The sequence below is a fragment of the Carcharhinus amblyrhynchos genome, chromosome 1 (assembly GCF_965287045.1).
Source record: "Carcharhinus amblyrhynchos chromosome 1, sCarAmb.v2.hapA, whole genome shotgun sequence".
In the NCBI taxonomy this organism is placed as follows: Eukaryota; Metazoa; Chordata; class Chondrichthyes; order Carcharhiniformes; family Carcharhinidae; genus Carcharhinus; species Carcharhinus amblyrhynchos.
Window position 1 is genome coordinate 179,734,616 of NC_137324.1, and position 18,968 is coordinate 179,753,583.

Here is an 18,968-nt window from a genome sequence, read left to right on the forward strand (position 1 = left end):
AAGAAGTCTCACAACACGAGGTTAAAGTCAAACAGGTTTATTTGGTACTAGCTTTCAGAGTTTCAGGCTCCTTCATCAGGTGAGTGAAGACTTGTGTTCACAAATAGGGCATATCCAGACACAAACTCAATTTACAATGGCTGGAATGCGAGTCTTTACAGATAATCAAGTTTTAAAGGTATAGAGAATGTGAGTGGAGAGAGGGTTAAACACAGGTTAAAGAGATGTCTCCAGCCAGGACAGTTTGTGAGATTTTGCAAGCCCAGACAAGTTGTGTCCATTACAGATAGTGTGACATGAGCCCAAGATCCTGGTTGAGGCCGTCCTCATGTGTGTGGAACTTGGCCATCGGTTTCTGCTCAGCAATTCTACGTTGGCATGTGTTGTGAAGGCTGCCTCGGAGAACTCATCCATTTCATCCTGGACCACAACATCTTCACCTTCAACAACCAGTTCTTCATCCAGACACACGGAACAGCCATAGGGGCCAAATTCGCACCTCAATATGCCAACATCTTTATGCACAGGTTCGAAAAAGATCTCTTCACCGCATAGGACCTTCAACAGAAGCTATACACTGGAAACATTGATGACATTTTCTTCCTTTGGACTCATAGCGAACAATTATTGAAACAACTATATGATGACATCAACAAATTCCATCCCACCATCAGACTCACTGTGGATTACTCTCCAGAATCAGTTGTATTCTTGGACACACACATCTTCATCAAGGATGGTCACCTCAGCACCTCACTGTATGGTAGGAAGGACTATTGCTTACGTGGCGAAAAACTGCAGCAGGCGACGGTGCAGAGGGACCTCGGGGTCCTTGTGCATGAGTCGCAAAAACCCAGCCTGCAGGTGCAGCAGGTGGTCAGGAAGGCTAATGGGATGCTGGCCTTCATAGCGAGGGGGATTGAATATAAAAGTAGGGAGGTCTTGCTGCAGCTGTATAGGGCACTGGTGAGGCCGCAGCTGGAGTACTGTGTGCAGTTTTGGGCGCTGCACTTATGCAAGGATATTTTGGCCTTGGAGGGAGTGCAGAGGAGGTTTACTAGGCTGATGCCGGAGTTGAGGGGGTTGAGCTATGAGGAGAGGCTGAATAAACTAGGCTTGTACTCGTTAGAGTTTAGAAGAATGAGGGGAGATCTCATTGAGACATATAAGATGATGAATGGGATGGATAGGATAGAGGTGGAGAGACTCTTCCCGCTCAGAAAGGACAGTAGGACTAGGGGGCACAGCCTCAAGATAAAAGGGGGGCGGTTTAGAACGGAGTTGAGGAGGAACTTCTTCACTCAAAGGGTGGTGAATCTCTGGAATTCTCTGCCCGTTGAAGTGGTGGAGGCTGCCTCGCTAAATATTTTTAAGACGCGGGTTGATGGGTTTTTGATAAGCGAGGGGATTAAGGGTTATGGGGAGAGGGCGGGAAAGTGGAACTGAGCCACGACAGATCAGCCATTATCTTATTGAATGGCGGGGCAGGCTTGAGGGGCTAGATGGCCTACTCCTGCTCCTATTTCTTATGTTCTTATGTTCTTATGTACCGCAAGCCCACAGATAACCTCACGATGCTCCACTATTCCAGCTTCCACCCTAAACATGTTAAAGAAGCCATTCTCTACAGACAAGCCCTCCGTATACACAGGATCTGCTCAGATGAGGAGGATCGCAACAGACACCTACAAATGCTGAAAGATGCTCTCATAAGAATAGGATATGGCGCTCGACTCATCGAACGACAGTTCCAACACGCCACAGCGAAAAACCGCACCGATCTCCTCAGAAGACTAATATGGGATACGGCGGACAGAGTACCCTTCATCGTCTAGTCCTTCCCCAGAGCAGAGAAGCTACAACATCTTCTCTGGAGCCTGCAACACGTCATTGATGAAGATGAACACCTCACCAAGGCCATCCCCACACCCCCACTTCTTGCCTTCAAACAACCGCACAACCTCAAACAACCCATTGTCGACAGCAAACTACCCAGCCTTCAGGAGAACAGTGACCTCAACAGCACACAACCCTGCCACAGTAACCTCTGCAAGATGTGCCGAATCATCAACATAGATGCCATCATCTCACGTGAGAACACCAACCACCACGTGCATGGTACATATACTTGCAACTCGGCCAACGTTGTCTACCTGATATGCTGCAAGGAAGGATGTCCTGAGGCATGGTACATTGGAGAGACCATCCAGATGCTATGACAACGGATGAACGAACATCGCTTGACAATCACCAGACAGGAGTGTTCCCTTCTATTCAGGGAACACTACAGCAATCATGGGCATTCAGCCTCTGATCTTCGGGTAAGCATTCTACAAGGCTGTCTTCACAACACGTGACAATGCAGAATCACTGAGCAGAAACTGATACCCAAGTTCCGCACACATGAAGATGGACTCAACCAGGATCTTGGGTTCATGTCACACTATCTATAATGGACACGACTTGCCTGGGCTTGCAAAATCTCACAAACTGTCCTGGCTGGCGACAATACACATCTCTTTAACCTGTGCTTGGCCCTCTCTCCACTCACATTGTCTGTACGTTTAAGACTTGATTGCCTGTAAAGACACGCATTCCAACTATTATCTTGTAAATTGAGTTTGTTTCTGTATATGGCCTCTTTGTGAAAACAAGTCCTCACTCACCTCATGAAAGAGCCTGAGACTCCAAAAGCTAGTACCGAATAACCTGTTGGGCTTTAACCTGGTGTTGCAAGACTTCTTACTTTATAAATTAGGGCATAGAATACAAAAAAAATCAATCAAGGAATTGAGTTTAGAAGTTGAGAGATAATGTTGCAGCTATATAGGACCTGGTCAGACCCCACTTGGAGTACTATGCTCAGTTCTGGTCGCATCATTACAGGAAGGATGTGGAAGCCATAGAAAGGGTACAGAGGAGATTTACAAAGATGCTGCCTGGATTGGGGAGTATGCCTTATGAGGATAGGTTGAGTGAGCTCGGCCTTTTCTCCTTGGAGAGACGAAGGATGAGGGGTGATCTGATAGAGGCGTATAAGATGTTGAGAGGTATTGATCGAGTAGGTCAGAGGCTTTTTCCCAGGGCTGAAATGGTTGCCACAAGACGACACAGGTTTAAGGTACTGGGGAGTAGATACGGACAAGATGTCAGGGGTAAGTTTTTCACTCGGAGAGTGGTGTGTGCGTGGAATGGGCTGCCAGCAACAGTAGTGGAAGCGGATTCGATAGGGTCTTTTAAGAGACTTTTAGATAATTATATGGAACTTAGTATGATAGAGGAGTACAGGTAAGCCTTGTAATCTCTAAGGTAGGGGCATGTTTGGCACAACTTTGTGGGCCGAAGGGCTTGTATTGTGCTGTAGTTTTTCTATGTTTCTAAGAAGGAAGTTGTGATGAATCTTTAGAACGCACTGCTTCAGCCCTAACTGGAATATTGTATCCAATAATTTCAGTGTTAGGGCATTAGGGTTAGGCTTTAGAGAGTGTGCAGAAAATGTTCACAGAATGGCTTTAGGGATTATGAACTCCAGTTATATGGATAGATTGGAGAAGCCATGGCTATTCCCTTAGAGGAGAGAAATTAAGAGGGGATTTGATAGAGCAGCTAGAGAGCAGATAGAGAGTAACTGTTCCTGTTAGCAGAAAGGCCGAGAATCCAAAGGCAATATGAGAAAAACTTTATTTGCGCCGTGGTGGACTGTACTGTGTGACAGAATGACAGAGGTGGATTCAATCATGGTTTTCTAAAGAGAGCAGGGCTATGGGGAAAATGCAGGGGAGTGGGACTCGATGAATTGCTCTTGCTAAGAACCTAGACACAACAGGCCAAATGGCCTTCAATGATGCTGTAACCATTCAATGATTCTACGAATAGAAAGCTCTTTATCTCATTGATAAGAAAGTGATTTACTTGGTGGATGTTCAATAAATTTAAACAATGATTGGTGAACAATATTTCAATGAAATGTACACATTTTTGGATTATATTCTTGGGATGCCTTCAGTGCTGATAGGTGGATTTGACATTTCAGATCCAGCTCAGAGTCTACTCAATTGGATTAATGTTGGCCTGAGGAGACTCCAAGGGAGTCAAAGATCAAATGTTTTTGCTCAGGAACTGTCAACAGATACTAATATGATTTTGACTTAGTGTTTCAGCAAAAGACTGGAAAAGGAATCGATGAAAAGCTCTACGCTATCCCCAAAAGAGGTAGGGCCATTGCCATTTTTGGTGTCACTTGGTAACTCAGAGGGTAGATACATTTTTTCAGTATGCAGCTTTGAGATGTCGTTAATCAAACCCCAAGCATTGTTGAGTTGTCTTTTTCACTGTACAAAACCAATAAAGAACATTTTCTATGGAGTATCACACACAGCTAGCCCATCATTATCCAACTGATGGGCGAGGCTGCCTCCTGGTGGCAAACATCTGGAAAATCACCCACACCATTTTCTTTTTAATCACCAAGTATTTGAATTTCTGTACATTTTAATGAACTATTTCTCAGAATTTGAGAAAACTAAAGCTTGATAACCTTTACAATGATAATTCATCACTATTGAAAATAATTATATTTTAGTCATTTAGAGTGAAGTTGTTCCATTATTTTTGAATTCAATTAGTTTTGAAATCATTTAATAAAAAATTTATCAATATTTCACTGAGAATTCTTCATTTCATCTGTATATCTGTACATTTGTAACCAGCTACAGTGACCTTTACACACTTCAAAAACCCACATTGAATTTGTCCCTTTTCCACATCTACAGACTGCTGTAAAATATAGAGAGGTTACTGTGAGCTGCCTGGTTCATGGGTGCCTCTTCACCACAATGCTTTGTTGTGTATTAGCACTAGAAAGATAAAGAGGCACAATATGCAAATACACAATCACATTGACAAGGCCAGCATTTGTTGTCCATCCCTAATTGCCTTGAACTGAGGGTCTCACTTGGTTATTTCAGAGGGCATTTAAAAGTCAACCAAGTTGCTGTGGCTCTGGAATCACATTTAGGCCCAACCGAGTAATGGTGGCAGATTTCCCTAAAGAACAGTAGTCAACCAGATGGGTTTTCACCACAATCAACAATGGTTTCATGACCGTCATCAGGCTCAATTTCAGATTTCTGTTGATTTCACATTTCACCATCTGCCATGGTGGGATTCATATCCAGATCCCCAGAGCATTACAAAAAACAAAAAAGAACAAGGAACAATACAGCTCAGGAAACAGGCCCTTCGGCCCTCCAAGCCTGTGCCACTCATTGGTATCAGTAAGGCGTTATTTCAGTAAGGCGTTTGACAAAGTCCCTCACGGCAGGTTGGTTAAGAAGGTTAAGGCTCATGGGATACAAGGAGAGGTGGCAAATGGGTAGAGAACTGGCTTGGCCACAGGAGACAGAGGGTGTATCCCTCCATTCCCAGTCTGTTCATGTGACTATCCAGGTAAGTCTTAAATGATCCCAGCGTGTCCGCCTCTACCACCCTACTTGGCAGTGCATTCCAGGCCCCCACCACCCTCTGCATAAAAAACGTCCCTCTGATATCCGAGTTATACCTCTCCCCGCTCACCTTAAGCCCGTGACCCCTCATGATTGTCACCTCCAACTTGGGAAAAAGCTTCCCACTATTCACCCTATCTATACCCTTCATGATTTTGTACACCTCTATTAGGTCATCCCTCATTCTCCGTCTTTCCAGGGAGAACAACCCCAGTCTACCCAATCTCTCCTCATAGCTAAGACCTTCCATACCAGGCAACATCCTGGTAAACCTTCTCTGCACTCTCTCTAAAGCCTCCATGTCCTTCTGGTAGTGCTGTGACCAGAACTGGACACAGTACTCCAAACGTGCCTAACCAGCGTTCTATACAGCTGCAACATCAGACTCCAGCTTTTAGACTCTATACCCCGTCCTATAAAGGCAAGCATACCATATGCCTTCTTCACCACCTTCTCCACCTGTGCTGCCATCTTCAAGGATTTGTGGACTTTCACACCTAAGTCCCTCTGTGTTTCTGTACTCTTGATGGCCCTGCCATTTATTGTATAGCTCCCCCGACATTAGTTCTTCCAAAATGCATCACCTTGCATTTATCTGGATTAAATTCCATCTGCTATTTCTCTGCCCAATTTTCCAGCCTATCTATATCCTGCTGTATTGCCTGACAATGTTCATAGCTATCCGCAAGTCCAGCAATCTTCGTGTCATCTGCAAACTTGCTGATCACATCAGTTACACCTTCTTCCAGATCATTTATATATATCACAAATAGCAGAAGTCCAGTACAGAGCCCTGCAGAACACCACTGGTCACAGACCTCCAGCCGGAAAAAGATCCTTCGACTGCCACCCTCTGTCTCCTGTGGCCAAGCCAGTTCTCTACCCATTTGCCACCTCTCCTTGTATCCCATGAGCCTTAACCTTCTTAACCAACCTGCCGTGAGGGACTTTGTCAAACGCCTTACTGAAATCCATATAGACAACATCCACGGTCCTTCCTTCGCCAGCTGTTTTTGTCACCTCCTCAAAAAACTCCACCAAATTTGTAAGGCACAACCTCCCTCTTCCAAAACCATGCTGTCAGTCACTAATGAGATTGTTCCATTTTAAATGTGCATACATCCTATCTCTAAGAATCCTCTCCAACAACTTCCCTACCACGGATGTCAAGCTCACCGGCCTATAGTTACCTTGGATCTCTGGGATACTAGACCAGTGACAATATCACCATGCCACCACCTCCCCCAAATTGAGTAGATTGTGGTGTAAGATTAACCTGTACCAGTTCATTGCATTGTAGGTAAAGTGGCGTTGCTGTTATTTTACATAATTGAAGTGTGCAGCCAATATTCCTCACACTGTTTGTTGGCTGCACATGTTGGATATTACTATGGTCTATACCATCTGAAGACATCCTGCAATATTTAAAGAGGGGGTGCAATGTGGCTCCAAGAAATGCCAGCGATCATTAGACCTGCACAGAACTCTCTACCAAGTTAGTGACCTGCAATCTCCTTGCCGGAAATGTGCTTGTGTACCTTGGAGTCTTTATTGGCCGTGTAGTTCTTAGAAAATGGGTGCTAAAGCACTCAATTTATTCCTAAAGAATCTGATGATATTTCCTGTTATTTTCATGCATTATAACTACAGTTGTTGGACAGTTCCTATGGAACAAATTCACTCTGATAATGTACCTCCTGACTGATCAATGTAATTCTAGGCTTGTATAAGATCATTCAACAGCAAAGTCCCTCTGCATTTCTAATTGATCCTGTTTGCGCTGTGCAGCCACCAGACCCAAGATTGATGAGAGCCCAATATACGACACATTCAGGGCAGAGTACAATCCAGGACAGCAACAGCTAATCCATCTGCAAGAATTGGTCAAAAAAGGAGCTCTCACGGTGAATGAAGCACAAGAAAAGTTTAAACAATGGCAGACAGAACAGAAAGATCAAGATGCTGCACAACAGGTACCTGAACAACACAGGACAGATCTGTCAGCAAAGGAATTCGAGCTACTAACATGGAGTTAGGACCTCTTTCTTCCAAGGTTCTGAGCCTAAGGTGGTATAAAGCAGTGGATCTGGTCAGATGTGAATTTTTTTAAAATGACTGAATCAGGTTTATTTGAAATAAGAAGGGATTTTCTTCCCTAACACATTAGTCTGGGTACTGACAGTTCACAAACTCAACCACACATCTGAGATAGGGATCTTCAAAGATCAATTTTTTGTGATCAGGACAAGCAGAGTGGATTTCCCAATAACAGGAGTGTTTTTTACTCTCTCGGCCCTGCCTCTTAAAGGGAATAAACAGCCAAACCTCCTCTCTGACAGTCTGAGCCAAAGGAACAAATCCCCCACCCTGAACTCTGTCCTGTTCAAGCAGCACCCTCCTCCATTGTGAGAGATTAAAGGGAAATCATTCTCTGTGCACAGCATCAATATCCTTACAAAAAAAAACAACAGAAATGTGACATTGCAGTCTTTATATTCTTTAAATTAATACAATTTATTGCTATAAAAATAAAAGCAGTATTTCATTGGCTGTAAAATGCTTTCAGGCATCCTAGGATCGTAAAAGATACTACAGAAATGCAAGCGTTTCTTCCTAAATTCTACACATGAACCTCGGAAATAAAGTGAAATAAACTGTACCTCATAAAAACTTTACAGCTTCAAACACCCCTTCACGATAAAATCTTACATCTTATTGTCAAGTCTGTGTCAGTGTTTTGGATTAGAAACTTTTATATCCTTGTTTCTAACCAGAATTTCCTGTCAGTTATAATTACAATCTCTGTCTGCCAGTAGGGGGAATATTTCTCCAGCTCCCAGTTCCTCATTGGATAATCCCACCAATCCAGTCTGCTTCTTTTTCAAATATTTAATCATTTCATGTTTAAAACTTGCTATGGATTGTGCTTTGGTCACTGTTTTGAAGAGACCGTGCACATTTTGACAATTCTGGCACATTCTCCAGAATTCTGCCTTCATTCTTCTGGTGATCTTTGAAATTTCTGTCCTCTTTTCACTGCAGTAGCTTTATCAAAACCTCTTGGAGCAATCTGCTTCAGTCACAGAATTAGATACCAACTGAAAACCAGATCTGGTGTCACAAACACCATCAAAATCTCAAGATGTGTCACATGGACAGCTACATCTTCACCCTGTTGAACGTGGATTTGAGATTTCAATTCTAGCCATCAGTTTCTCTTTCATTAAGTGCTAGCTTAGGCCCATAGCAGGAATGGACAATAATCCTGTGGGCCAGCAAATTGTGTTAGGAGCACTGTGATAGCAGCTGTGGTTTCTCAGTAACTTGTGATTCTACATTTTAAACAAGCTGGCTCTTTTCTTCAGGAAAGAGAAGGCTGATGGCTAAGCTTATGAAGACCTTTACCAAGATGAAAGGCTTTAATAGAACAGAGGTAAAATCACCATTGTCCTAGATGACCATAGGCTGCTCTCCCCTTTGATGGAGAGAGCTGACTGGTGGTGATTTAACCTGAGGATCACTACACCTCAGGCGAGGTGTAAGGTTGAAAGGGTTCATTAGGTCAGTTGGCTGGACAGCTGGTTAGTGTTGCAGAGCGACTGGTTCAATCCCCGTCTCAGCTGAGGTTCTTCATGAATACTTCTACAGTCCACACACTTCTCTGCTTGAGTGCTGCTGTCCCAGCAACTAGACATATAGTTGCCATCAGTCACCCAATGAGCAGGTTTAATTGAGTTATGACAGCCAACATATTGGAATCCACATTGATGGCACCATTCCCATTGTTCATCTCTGTTCTGGGCAAATGATTCCAGTTGAATGGTATCCGGCATTTGTTTGAGATACTGGCTCTGCCCCTCCAAACTGCTACTTCAATTTGTTTCCCATGAAAAAATAGGGCCCTCGGGGATTTGTAATAGGACAATCATGTAGGGGACTCAGGGATTTGTAATGGGTCAGCCACGTAGAGGGACTCAGGGATTTGTAATGGGGCAGGCGTGTAGGGGACTCAGGGATTTGTAATGGGTCAGCCACGTAGGGGATTTATAATGGGGCAGCCACGTAGGGGACTCAGGGATTTATAATGGGGCAGGCGTGTAGGGGACTCAGGGATTTGTAATGGGGCAGCCACGTAGAGGGACTCAGGGATTTGTAATGGGGCAATCACATAGGGGTTTCGATGGCTCCTGTCTCCAGGGAGCACATGACCAGCAGCACTGACTACTCCAGTTACAGCCTGTGCCTGACACCTCAGCATCTCCTTCTGGAACCGGAGTCAGCTTCTTCACACTGAATGCATCCCGGAATCCCTGACACATATATTCCAGGATTCCCCATCACGATCCCATTCCTATTCACTTTGGATATGGCCAGCTGTCCGTCCAACTTCCGCTACATGTTAAGTGGGCTGCTTGGCCCCCACATCATCCACTCGACTTCTGACGTTGAGCAACTTCCCTGTGGGAATGGCCTTCTGAAGTTACCCTCCAGCAACAGGCTCAGTGTCATGGGTGTGACCACTGGTGTGGAGTCGTTTCCCTGCACTGGACAAAGTCCACCTCTCAAAGCTTGGCAGTGTTTAGCAATATCAGTAACCATCACCTGACCAGTAACATCAGCTTCCCATCAGTACAGCTGTATTCTCCAACACTGTGTCCCATCAGATCAGGAAGCCTGGTCAACACTTGATTCTTGAGACAACCAAGCAGGATGAGTTGCTTCACCTCCCTCCCATTGCCAGAGAACTCCATACTCTCGACCTTGATCCTCATTCAGCACCTCAGCGGTTTAGAATCCTTCAGATCGGTGGATGTTTAGCTTTCCAGTGAAATCTCCCAATGTCTTCATTGACAGCTGAAGCAGAATAGATGGTAAAGGTGAGACTGTAGACAGATCACCGTCTGGATCAAGTTTGTATCTCCCTCATAAGCACATCAGCGACATTTGGATTCCACAGCGGATTTGGTGTGAATGTTGCCGTCTGCTTGAGGCATTGGTATGGCGTCACCGACAATCGCCCCTAAACTGGCAAAAACCTTCTACGTCAGTCTTTGGCTGAGGGCCTCAGCATTTCCATTATTTTTGCTGGACCTTGGATCTGCTGTAATGAGGGAAGAGGAATGGAGTTATGCTGGATGGAGTTACCATACCTAATGTCAGTGATTGTTGAGTGCAGTCCTGTTGAAGTGGCCAATTCCAATTCCAGTGCCTCTTTGGAAGAGGTTCTGTCTCGAAGAGTTTGGACAGCAAGGATTGGCTTTGTGCTTGCTGTCAGTTGCACCTATCTCTTCGGCCTGAGGTCTACATCCCTATCTGGGCAGACAGTCACCTCCCTGATGTGGCCTCTTTCCTGGTCTTCGGAATCCAGTATTTTCTATGATCGGATGATGTAATTGCAAAGAAGGATAGCCAGGAACAAAACAGAAAATGCTAAAAAAAAACTCAGCATATCTGACAGCATCTGGGCTCTATTCTCTCTCCAAACACATCGAGCCTGGGTGACCCTTCGTCAGAGCTGATAATTGGGGTTTATCACCGTTAAGTCCCTTTCAGATGACTTCATCCCTCAGCTGCTCAGCTAGGTGATTTTTCAGCTGCATGTCCCTGGTTGAGTTGAAGGAGGGATCCATGACGATGCAGTTAAACAACTTCACTAACCCCAGGAATATGGAGGCCAGTTCCTCTCGTTCAGCTTGCTTATACTCACCCATAAAACCTCTCTTGCAGCTGTGGCAGGCTGTTAACGTTCCCAATGCCCAGGCAGGATCTCAAAGATCCACCACAGGAATATTTGAACATACCGGAAATGAGAGGGTTAGCTTATGAGGAGAGATTGAGTAGATTGGGCCTGTACTTGTTGGAGTTTAGAAGGCTGAGGGGGGATCTTATAGAGATAATGAAGGGGCTAGATAGGGTACAGGTAGAGAGATTCTTTCCACTTAGAAAGGAAACCAGAACTACAGGGCACAGCCTCAAAATAAGGTGGGGGGGGTGCAGTTTAGAACAGAGTTGAGGAGGAACTTCTTCTCTCAGAGGGTAGTGAATCTCTGGAATTCTCTGCCCATTGAAGTGGTGGAGGCTACCTCGTTGAATATGTTTAAATCACGGGTAGATAGATTTCTGATCGATAAGGGAATTAAGGGTTATGGGGAGAAGGCGGGTAAGTGGAACTGATCCACTTCTGATCAGCCATGATCTTACTGAATGGCGGGGCAGGCTCGAGGGGCTAGATGGCCTACTCCTGCTCCTATTTTTATGTTCTTATTCCCAGAAAACTCAATTCGCAGAAGAAGAAAGAAAGAGAATGAAACAATTTATAAAATAAAGGAAAGAGACTAAGAAGGCAGCCCAGATACCAATACACATAGGTGTTCCCTGTAAAAAAGTAATTTGATGAAAGCAAAAGACTGAAGATTCTGGAAATCTCAGCAGTCCTGGCAGAATCTGTGAAGAGAGAGAGAGAGACAGAGTTAATGCTTCTTCAGTAAAATAGTTTGATGTGTATTTGAGAGCTGATCACAAAATATCAGCTATTGGCAAAGATCCCACACAAGGGCAATTGTCACCTCCATCTTCAGGTGGGAGTTGAGTGGTGGACGTTGAAGATTGTTGTACTGCACCTGCCAATCTATTCCCACTACAGTCCAGTGCATCATGATTGATAATGGGGATTATCCACAGCTGACTAACAATATTCACGTTGGGACCCTACAGCAAGGCCTGAATTTTTGGAAAAATGTTGCAGCTGTCCATGATGATAAAATTGGCAGATGAGGCCAGAACTCTTAAGTCTCACCCCAAACACAACATTTCTTATTTTGCAGGGATTAAGTTGACATTGAGCCGATAAAGGGACATGGGGATGAGTAAATGCATAATGGATGTGAGAGTTCATGGGATGGGTAGAGCACCATAGAATGGCATGGAGGATGTGAGGGGCCTTGGCTGGCTGGGGCCATGAGGTGGCATAGATTGCTGTGGACAGGGCGTGGGAAATATGTGGTAGGGTGGGGAATAGGTTGGTGAGTGGGGTGAGGCATCAGGCCCGTTTTTTGTTTGTAATTATTTTAATACAAATTCAACAAAATTCAACCAAGTGCCAGAGCACAGGGGCATGTCTCTGGCCAGCCCACCTCCCTATTTCTTCATATTGGGGATGGTGGGTCTGACATCTCAGCGCCAAGCATGCTGCCCACTAAGGCACATCTGCTGGCAACCTTCTGAAATGATGCTTTGTCAATAATGACTGGGAGATACATTTAATAACAAATCCTCATGTTCAAATCCCTCCCTGGTCTCAGTCCTTTCTGTAACCTCCTCCAGCCCTATAACCCTCTGAGATCTCTGCGCTCCTCTAATTCTGGCCTCTGACACATTTACGATTTTAATCAATCTGCCACTGGCGGCCGTGCCTTCAGCTGCCTGGGCCTTAAGCTCTGGAATTCCCTCCTGAAACCCTTCTGCCTCATTTCTTTAACATGTTCCCTAAAACCTACCACCTTGTCTAGGCTTTTGCCCAACTGCTCCTGACATCCCTGCATCTGGCTTGGTGTCATATTCAGTTTGATGACACTCCTGGGAAGCAGTTTGGGGTGTTTTACTGCTCGATATAAATAATACATTTGTTGTTGTTGTCTGTCTAGTTCAATTGTCTGTTGCAGAGGTATAGAACCTCAAGGTTAACTGCTTTGCTTATCTTCCTTTTTTAAGAAGAAATTGCGAAAGCTCAGAGAGAACATTATAAAGGACAGACAGGATGTGGACGATCTCTACGGTAATACATGTATTCACTTGATTTATTTGTTAAAACTGTCTTGTTGGTTCAACTTGGGACTTCTGTCACTTTTCATGGTCATTTTTACTGATTGGAAATCTTCGAGGCCACACAGCCTCAAAGATTACTTCTCTGATATGGATTTTGGAATCTATTTCCAATCAAACAAACAAAGGATGAAGGAATCACTTTTTTTCTGAAACAAAGATACAATGCACAGAAGGAGCTTGTGGAATCTGTATCAGTAATAACTCTTCAATTTAACCTATCGCCTCGAATCCCAACTCATTGATTGTTCACATTTACATCTTCTATAGTATACTGGAGGTGAAAGGCAGGGGTACGTTGAAGAGGAAGCTGAATAAAAGCCTGAGGGAAAAAGGAACAGAAGGATATGTTGATAAGGCCAAAAGGGTGGGAGAAGCCTCTTGTAGAACATTGACACAAGCATGGGGCAGTTGGGCCAAATGGCCTGTTTATGTGCTGTAAATCTGATATAAAAGTGGAGGAAATACAGAAAAATGAGAGGGGTGGAGCAGAGAAAGTGGAAAGAGTGTTTTTGTGCAGTAATCCTGGTAGAGTTCAGACCGTTGAAAAGTAACATAATTTGATACCTTATTAACCATTCTCTTTGAATAAACATTCAGGGACCTTGCTCCCAGTGCAAAGTCAGTGGCTTAATTGAAAGATCAATATTCCATACTCATTGTATGCCCGATATAGAAAAAGAGCAAGAGAATTTTCCATGGTGTCCATCCAATATTTACTCCTCAACTAATCTGACAAAAACGTAGACCATTTGGTCATTTATCTAAGTGGGATCTTGCAGCGCACAAACGGGCTTCTGCATTTCCTTCATTCTGACAGTAACTACAGTTGAGAAGGAACTTTTTGATTGTGTTTATTATTGTCACATATGTTAGTGTACAGTGAAAAGTATTGTTTCTTGTGCTCTGTACAGACAAAGCATACCATTCACAGACAAGGAAAGGAGAGAGTGTAGAATGTAATGTTACAGTCATAGCTAGAGTGTAGAGAAAGATCAACTTAATGCGAGGTAGGTTCATTCAAAAGTCTGATGGCAGCAGGGAAGAAGCTGTTCTTGAGTCAGTTGATATGTGACCTCAGACTTTTGTATCTTTTTCCCAATGGAAGAAGGTGGAAGAGAGAATGCATGGGGTCCTTGATTATGCTGGCTGCTTTTCCGAGGCAGCGGGAAGTGTAGACAAAGGCAATGGATGGGAGGCTGGTTTGCCTGATGACTGGGCTTCGTTCACGACCCTTTGTAGTTTTGTGCAATCTTAGACAGAGCAGGAGTCATACCAAGATAAAAGCAAAATAATACAGATGCTGGAATCCGAAACAAAAACAGAAAATGCTGTAAAGTCTTAGTAGGTCTGACAGCATCTTTGGGGAGAGAATAGAGCCAACATTTTGAGTCTAGATGACTCTTCAACAAGCTGTAATACAACCAGAAAGAATGCTTTCTATGGTGCAGCTGAAATAGTTGATGAGAATTACAGCAGACATGTCAAATTTCTTTGGCCTCCTGAGAAAGTAGGGGTATTGGTGGGCCTTCTTAACTATACCGTCATCATGGAGGGACCAGGACAGATTGTTGGTGATCTGGACACCTAGAAATTTGAAGCTCTTGACCATTTCCTCTTCATCCCCGTTAATGTAGACAAGGGCGTGTTTTCCATTATGCTTCCTGAAGTCGATGACTATCTCCTTCATTTTGTTGACATTGAGGAGAGATTATTGTTGTCATACCAGTTCACCAGATTCTCTATCTTTTTTCTATACTCAGTCTCATCATTGTTTGAGATCTGACCCACTATGGTTTGAAGATTGTGCAGTATTTTGAGGCATCTTGAAATTGTGAAAGGTGCATATAGAAATGCAACTCTTTCTTTCCTGATCGTTAAATGAATATTGGAGGAACAGGAATTTGTCGCGAATCAGATCTGACTAATTCACCAGAGTCTGCTCCCTTCAAGTGAGACTCTAACAGGAATTCCTTTAAGTGTTGGAAAATCCCAGCAGGTCTGGCAGCATCTGTGGAGAGAGAAAAACAGAGTCCAGTATAACTCCTCATGGTAATGCTGTAGTTATATTGTTAAGCTCCTCATCTCCTAACCTGCACTCCTAGTACAGAGAACGCAAGCTGCTAATCCCCAGTTTGAGAATTTGAATTAAATATTTTAAAACCTGATAATGAAAAGCTGGCATCTGTAAAATTGATGTTAGATTGTGATAAACACTGTTAGACTGTCATACAAAAAAACCCACCTGGTCTATTGGAGAAGGAGATCTGCTGTTTTCTCCTCTGATCTGGATGTGACTCCAGTCCCACAACAATGTGGCCCAGTGAGCCATCCTTTCGAAACTATAACCATGGTGACAAATATTTCTCCAACACTTTCTCAGAGCAACTAGAGACGGGAAAGAAATACCAGCCTTACCAACAAGCTCCACATCAGAGAATGAGGGAGAGAACAATTGAATATTTCATGATGACAAAGAGCTGACAATCCCCAAATTAACAAGTATATATTGCTTTTTTATTTACAGGTAAACTCAAAATTATTCATCTTTCAGATGGTGAGTAATTTTACTATCTCAAGAAATTTAAGAAGACATTTTAATTTCCTTAAAAAAACATTTAAAGATTTATTTAAAGGCAAAATTGATGTTAAAATTGTGATTTAAAATCAGTTCTAGATAAACAGCCTGGTTTTCAGACTTTGGGGTAAGGCAGGAGGTGGGGGACTGACCGGATAACTCTTTCAAAGAATGATCAGAGTCACAGTGAGCTAAGTCACCTCTCTCTGTGGTGTACAGTTCTAGATAAGATACAAGTCTCAAATTGATAAGACAGACAACAAGAAGGAAAATCTCAGTTGTTACATCTGGTACTGATTATTGGATTATGGGTGTCCCCAGTTAGTGTACACATTTAACCTTTTGTATCTGTGGTGGCTCAGTGGGTAACACCCTCACCTCTCAGTCACATTCTGTTACTTCAAGTTTTATTCCAGAGAATAGAGTAAAGAAATCAAGGAGGATACTCCCAATGCAGTACTGAGGGATCGCTGCACTGTCGCAGGGCTAAGTACTGAAGGAGTGCCACATTGTCAAAGGATCAGCACTGAGAGAGTGTCACACTGTCAGAGGGTCAGTACTGAGGGAGTGCTGCACTGTCAGAGAGTCAGTGCTGAGGGAGTGCCACACTATGAGAGGGTCAGAACTGAAGGAGTGCCGCACTGTCAGAGGGTCAGTGATGAGGGGGTGCTGTGCATTCAGATCAGACATTAAACTGAAGCCCATCTGCTCTATCTGTAAAATATTCCACAGCCACTGTTTTGTTGAAGAGTGTTGGCACGTGTCCTCATGGCGATATTTATCACTTAGCAACACTGAAAAAGCAGATAATCTGGGTCATTATTACATTGCTATTTGTGGAATCTTGCTGTGTGCAAACTTCATACACTTTCAAAAGTGCTTCATTGATTGAAAGGTGTTTTAAAATCCCCAGGGTTGGGGAAGGTATTCCTACTTTCATTTATTAACAAAATGGATCGGTTGTTTCAGGTGTAGCTGTCATCGAGGACATGGCCCAGTTTTTGCTTAGGGACATTGTTGAATCTGCTATGTATTACCAACATTTATCTGGGGAGATTTTGGACTGTCTGCAGTCCACTCTGAGCTCTTCCAGGCCCCTACAGCCTGTATAGTAGAGATGGGGGTGTTTGCTAATAAATGCCCAAAACCACAGTTGTGTGTACGTATGGTGAGTGTAGAAGGTTCTTCCTTCACACCTCTTGAAGAACTTACAAACATTTGAACAAAAGGAGGCTAGTTGGCCCTGAACACACTCCAATCATTCAGTGAGATCTTGACTGATCTGTATCTTAAACTGCATCCATTTACTTTGGTTCCACAACCCTTAATTCCTTATCTAACAAAAATCTATCAACCATAATTTTCAAATTTTCAACTTACTCCCAATCACAACACTGCTTTGGGGCGGAGAGTTCCAGACTTCCACTGCCTTTCATGTGAAAAGTCCTTCCTGACATCACTCTGAACTTCCTGCCTCTCATTTTAATAAGTAGTTTCACAACACCAGGTTAAAGTCCAACAGGTTTATTTGGTAGCATGAGCTTTCGGAGCACTGCTCGTTCATCAGGTGAATGAAGAGTTCAATTCAAAAACAAGACATATACAGACACAAACCCAATTACAAGATAATGATTGGAATGCAAGACATGGTGGACAGCGTACCCTTCGTCATCCAGTACTTCCCCGGAGCGGAAAAGCTACAACATCTTCTCCGGAGCCTTCAACGTGTCATTGATGAAGACGAACATCTCGCCAAGGCCATCCCCACATCTCCACTACTTGCCTTCAAACAACCACGTAGCCTCAAACAGACCATTGTATGCAGCAAACTACCCCAGCCTTCAGAAGTAACCACGACACCACACAACCCTACCACAGCAACCTCTGCGAGACGTGCCAGATCATCGACACGGATGCCTTCATCTCATGTGAGAACACCATCCACCAAGCACACAATACGTACACTTGCAACTCAGCCAACGTTGTCTACTGATACGCTGCAGGAAAGGAAGTCCCGAGGCATGGTACGCTGGAGAGATCATGCAGCCACTACGACAATGGATGAATGAACACCGCTCAACAATCACCAGACAGGAGTGTTCCCTTCCTGTTGGGGAACACTTCAGCAGTCGAGAGCATTCAGCCTCTGATCTTCAGGTAAGCGTTCTACAAGGCGGCCTTCACGACACATGACAATGCAGAATTGCTGAGCAGAAACTGATAGCCAAGTTCCACACACATGAGGACAGCCTCTACTGGGATCTTGGGTTCATGTCACACTACCTGTAATCCCCACGATTTGCCTAGGTTTGCATAATCTCACTAACTGAGCTGGCTGGAGACAACACACATCTCTTTAATCCTCTCTCCATTCACATTGTCTGCATCTGTAAAGATTTAATTACCTGTTAAGACTCGCATTTCAGCCATTATCTTGTAATTGAGTTTGTGTCTATTCCCTGTTTGTGAATTGAGCTCTTCACTCACCTGATGAAGGGGCAACGCTCTGAAAGCTCCTTCTACCAAATAAACCTGTTGGACTTTAACCTGGTGTTGTGAGACTACTTACTGTGCCCACCCCAGTCCAACACCAGCAACTCCACATCATGACTCTCACTTTAAGTTTCTATTTCCTTCTTCTGAACCCCCCTGCCCCCCATCCCAATCTGCCCTTCCAACCCCCAAGAAAACAGTTTCTCTCTATTTACCCCATTAATTCCTCTAATCACTTAAACACATCAACTAGATCACCCCTTAATCTTCTATACTCAAAGGAACATTATCCAATCATTCCTTAATTGACAAGTATTTTAATTAACCAGTAATTGGACAGGTTTTCATCAATTTATTTGCGAAATTCACAAAGGTGTATAACTGGGGAGACAGTGACATCGTGGTAATGTCACAGAGCCAGTAACCCTGAGGCCCAGGCTAATGCCCTATTGTAACATAGATTCAAATCCTACCGTAGTAGCTGGTGGAATTTAAATTAAATTATACATGTGAAATATATTGCAAGACATAATGGTGACCGTGAAACTATAATGAATTGTCGGAAAAGCCTA

The 18,968-nt window shown here is 43.7% G+C and overlaps 1 protein-coding gene across 3 annotated transcripts in view; it reads left to right on the forward strand.

Annotated features, from left to right (window-relative positions):
- The window catches only part of LOC145350931 (B-cell scaffold protein with ankyrin repeats-like), a 232,404-nt gene that overhangs the window by 205,221 nt on the left and 8,215 nt on the right, over positions 1–18,968 (forward strand). Inside the window, exons 11-14 of one of the 3 annotated variants that reach the window (XM_080200418.1) lie at positions 4,153–4,212; positions 7,293–7,477; positions 13,215–13,278; positions 15,853–15,882. In XM_080200418.1, coding sequence (XP_080056544.1) covers positions 4,153–4,212; positions 7,293–7,477; positions 13,215–13,278; positions 15,853–15,882 — 339 coding nt within the window. The remainder of the gene's footprint in view (positions 1–4,152; positions 4,213–7,292; positions 7,478–13,214; positions 13,279–15,852; positions 15,883–18,968) is intronic. The other 2 variants (XM_080200427.1, XM_080200437.1) reach the window with 2 other exon arrangements.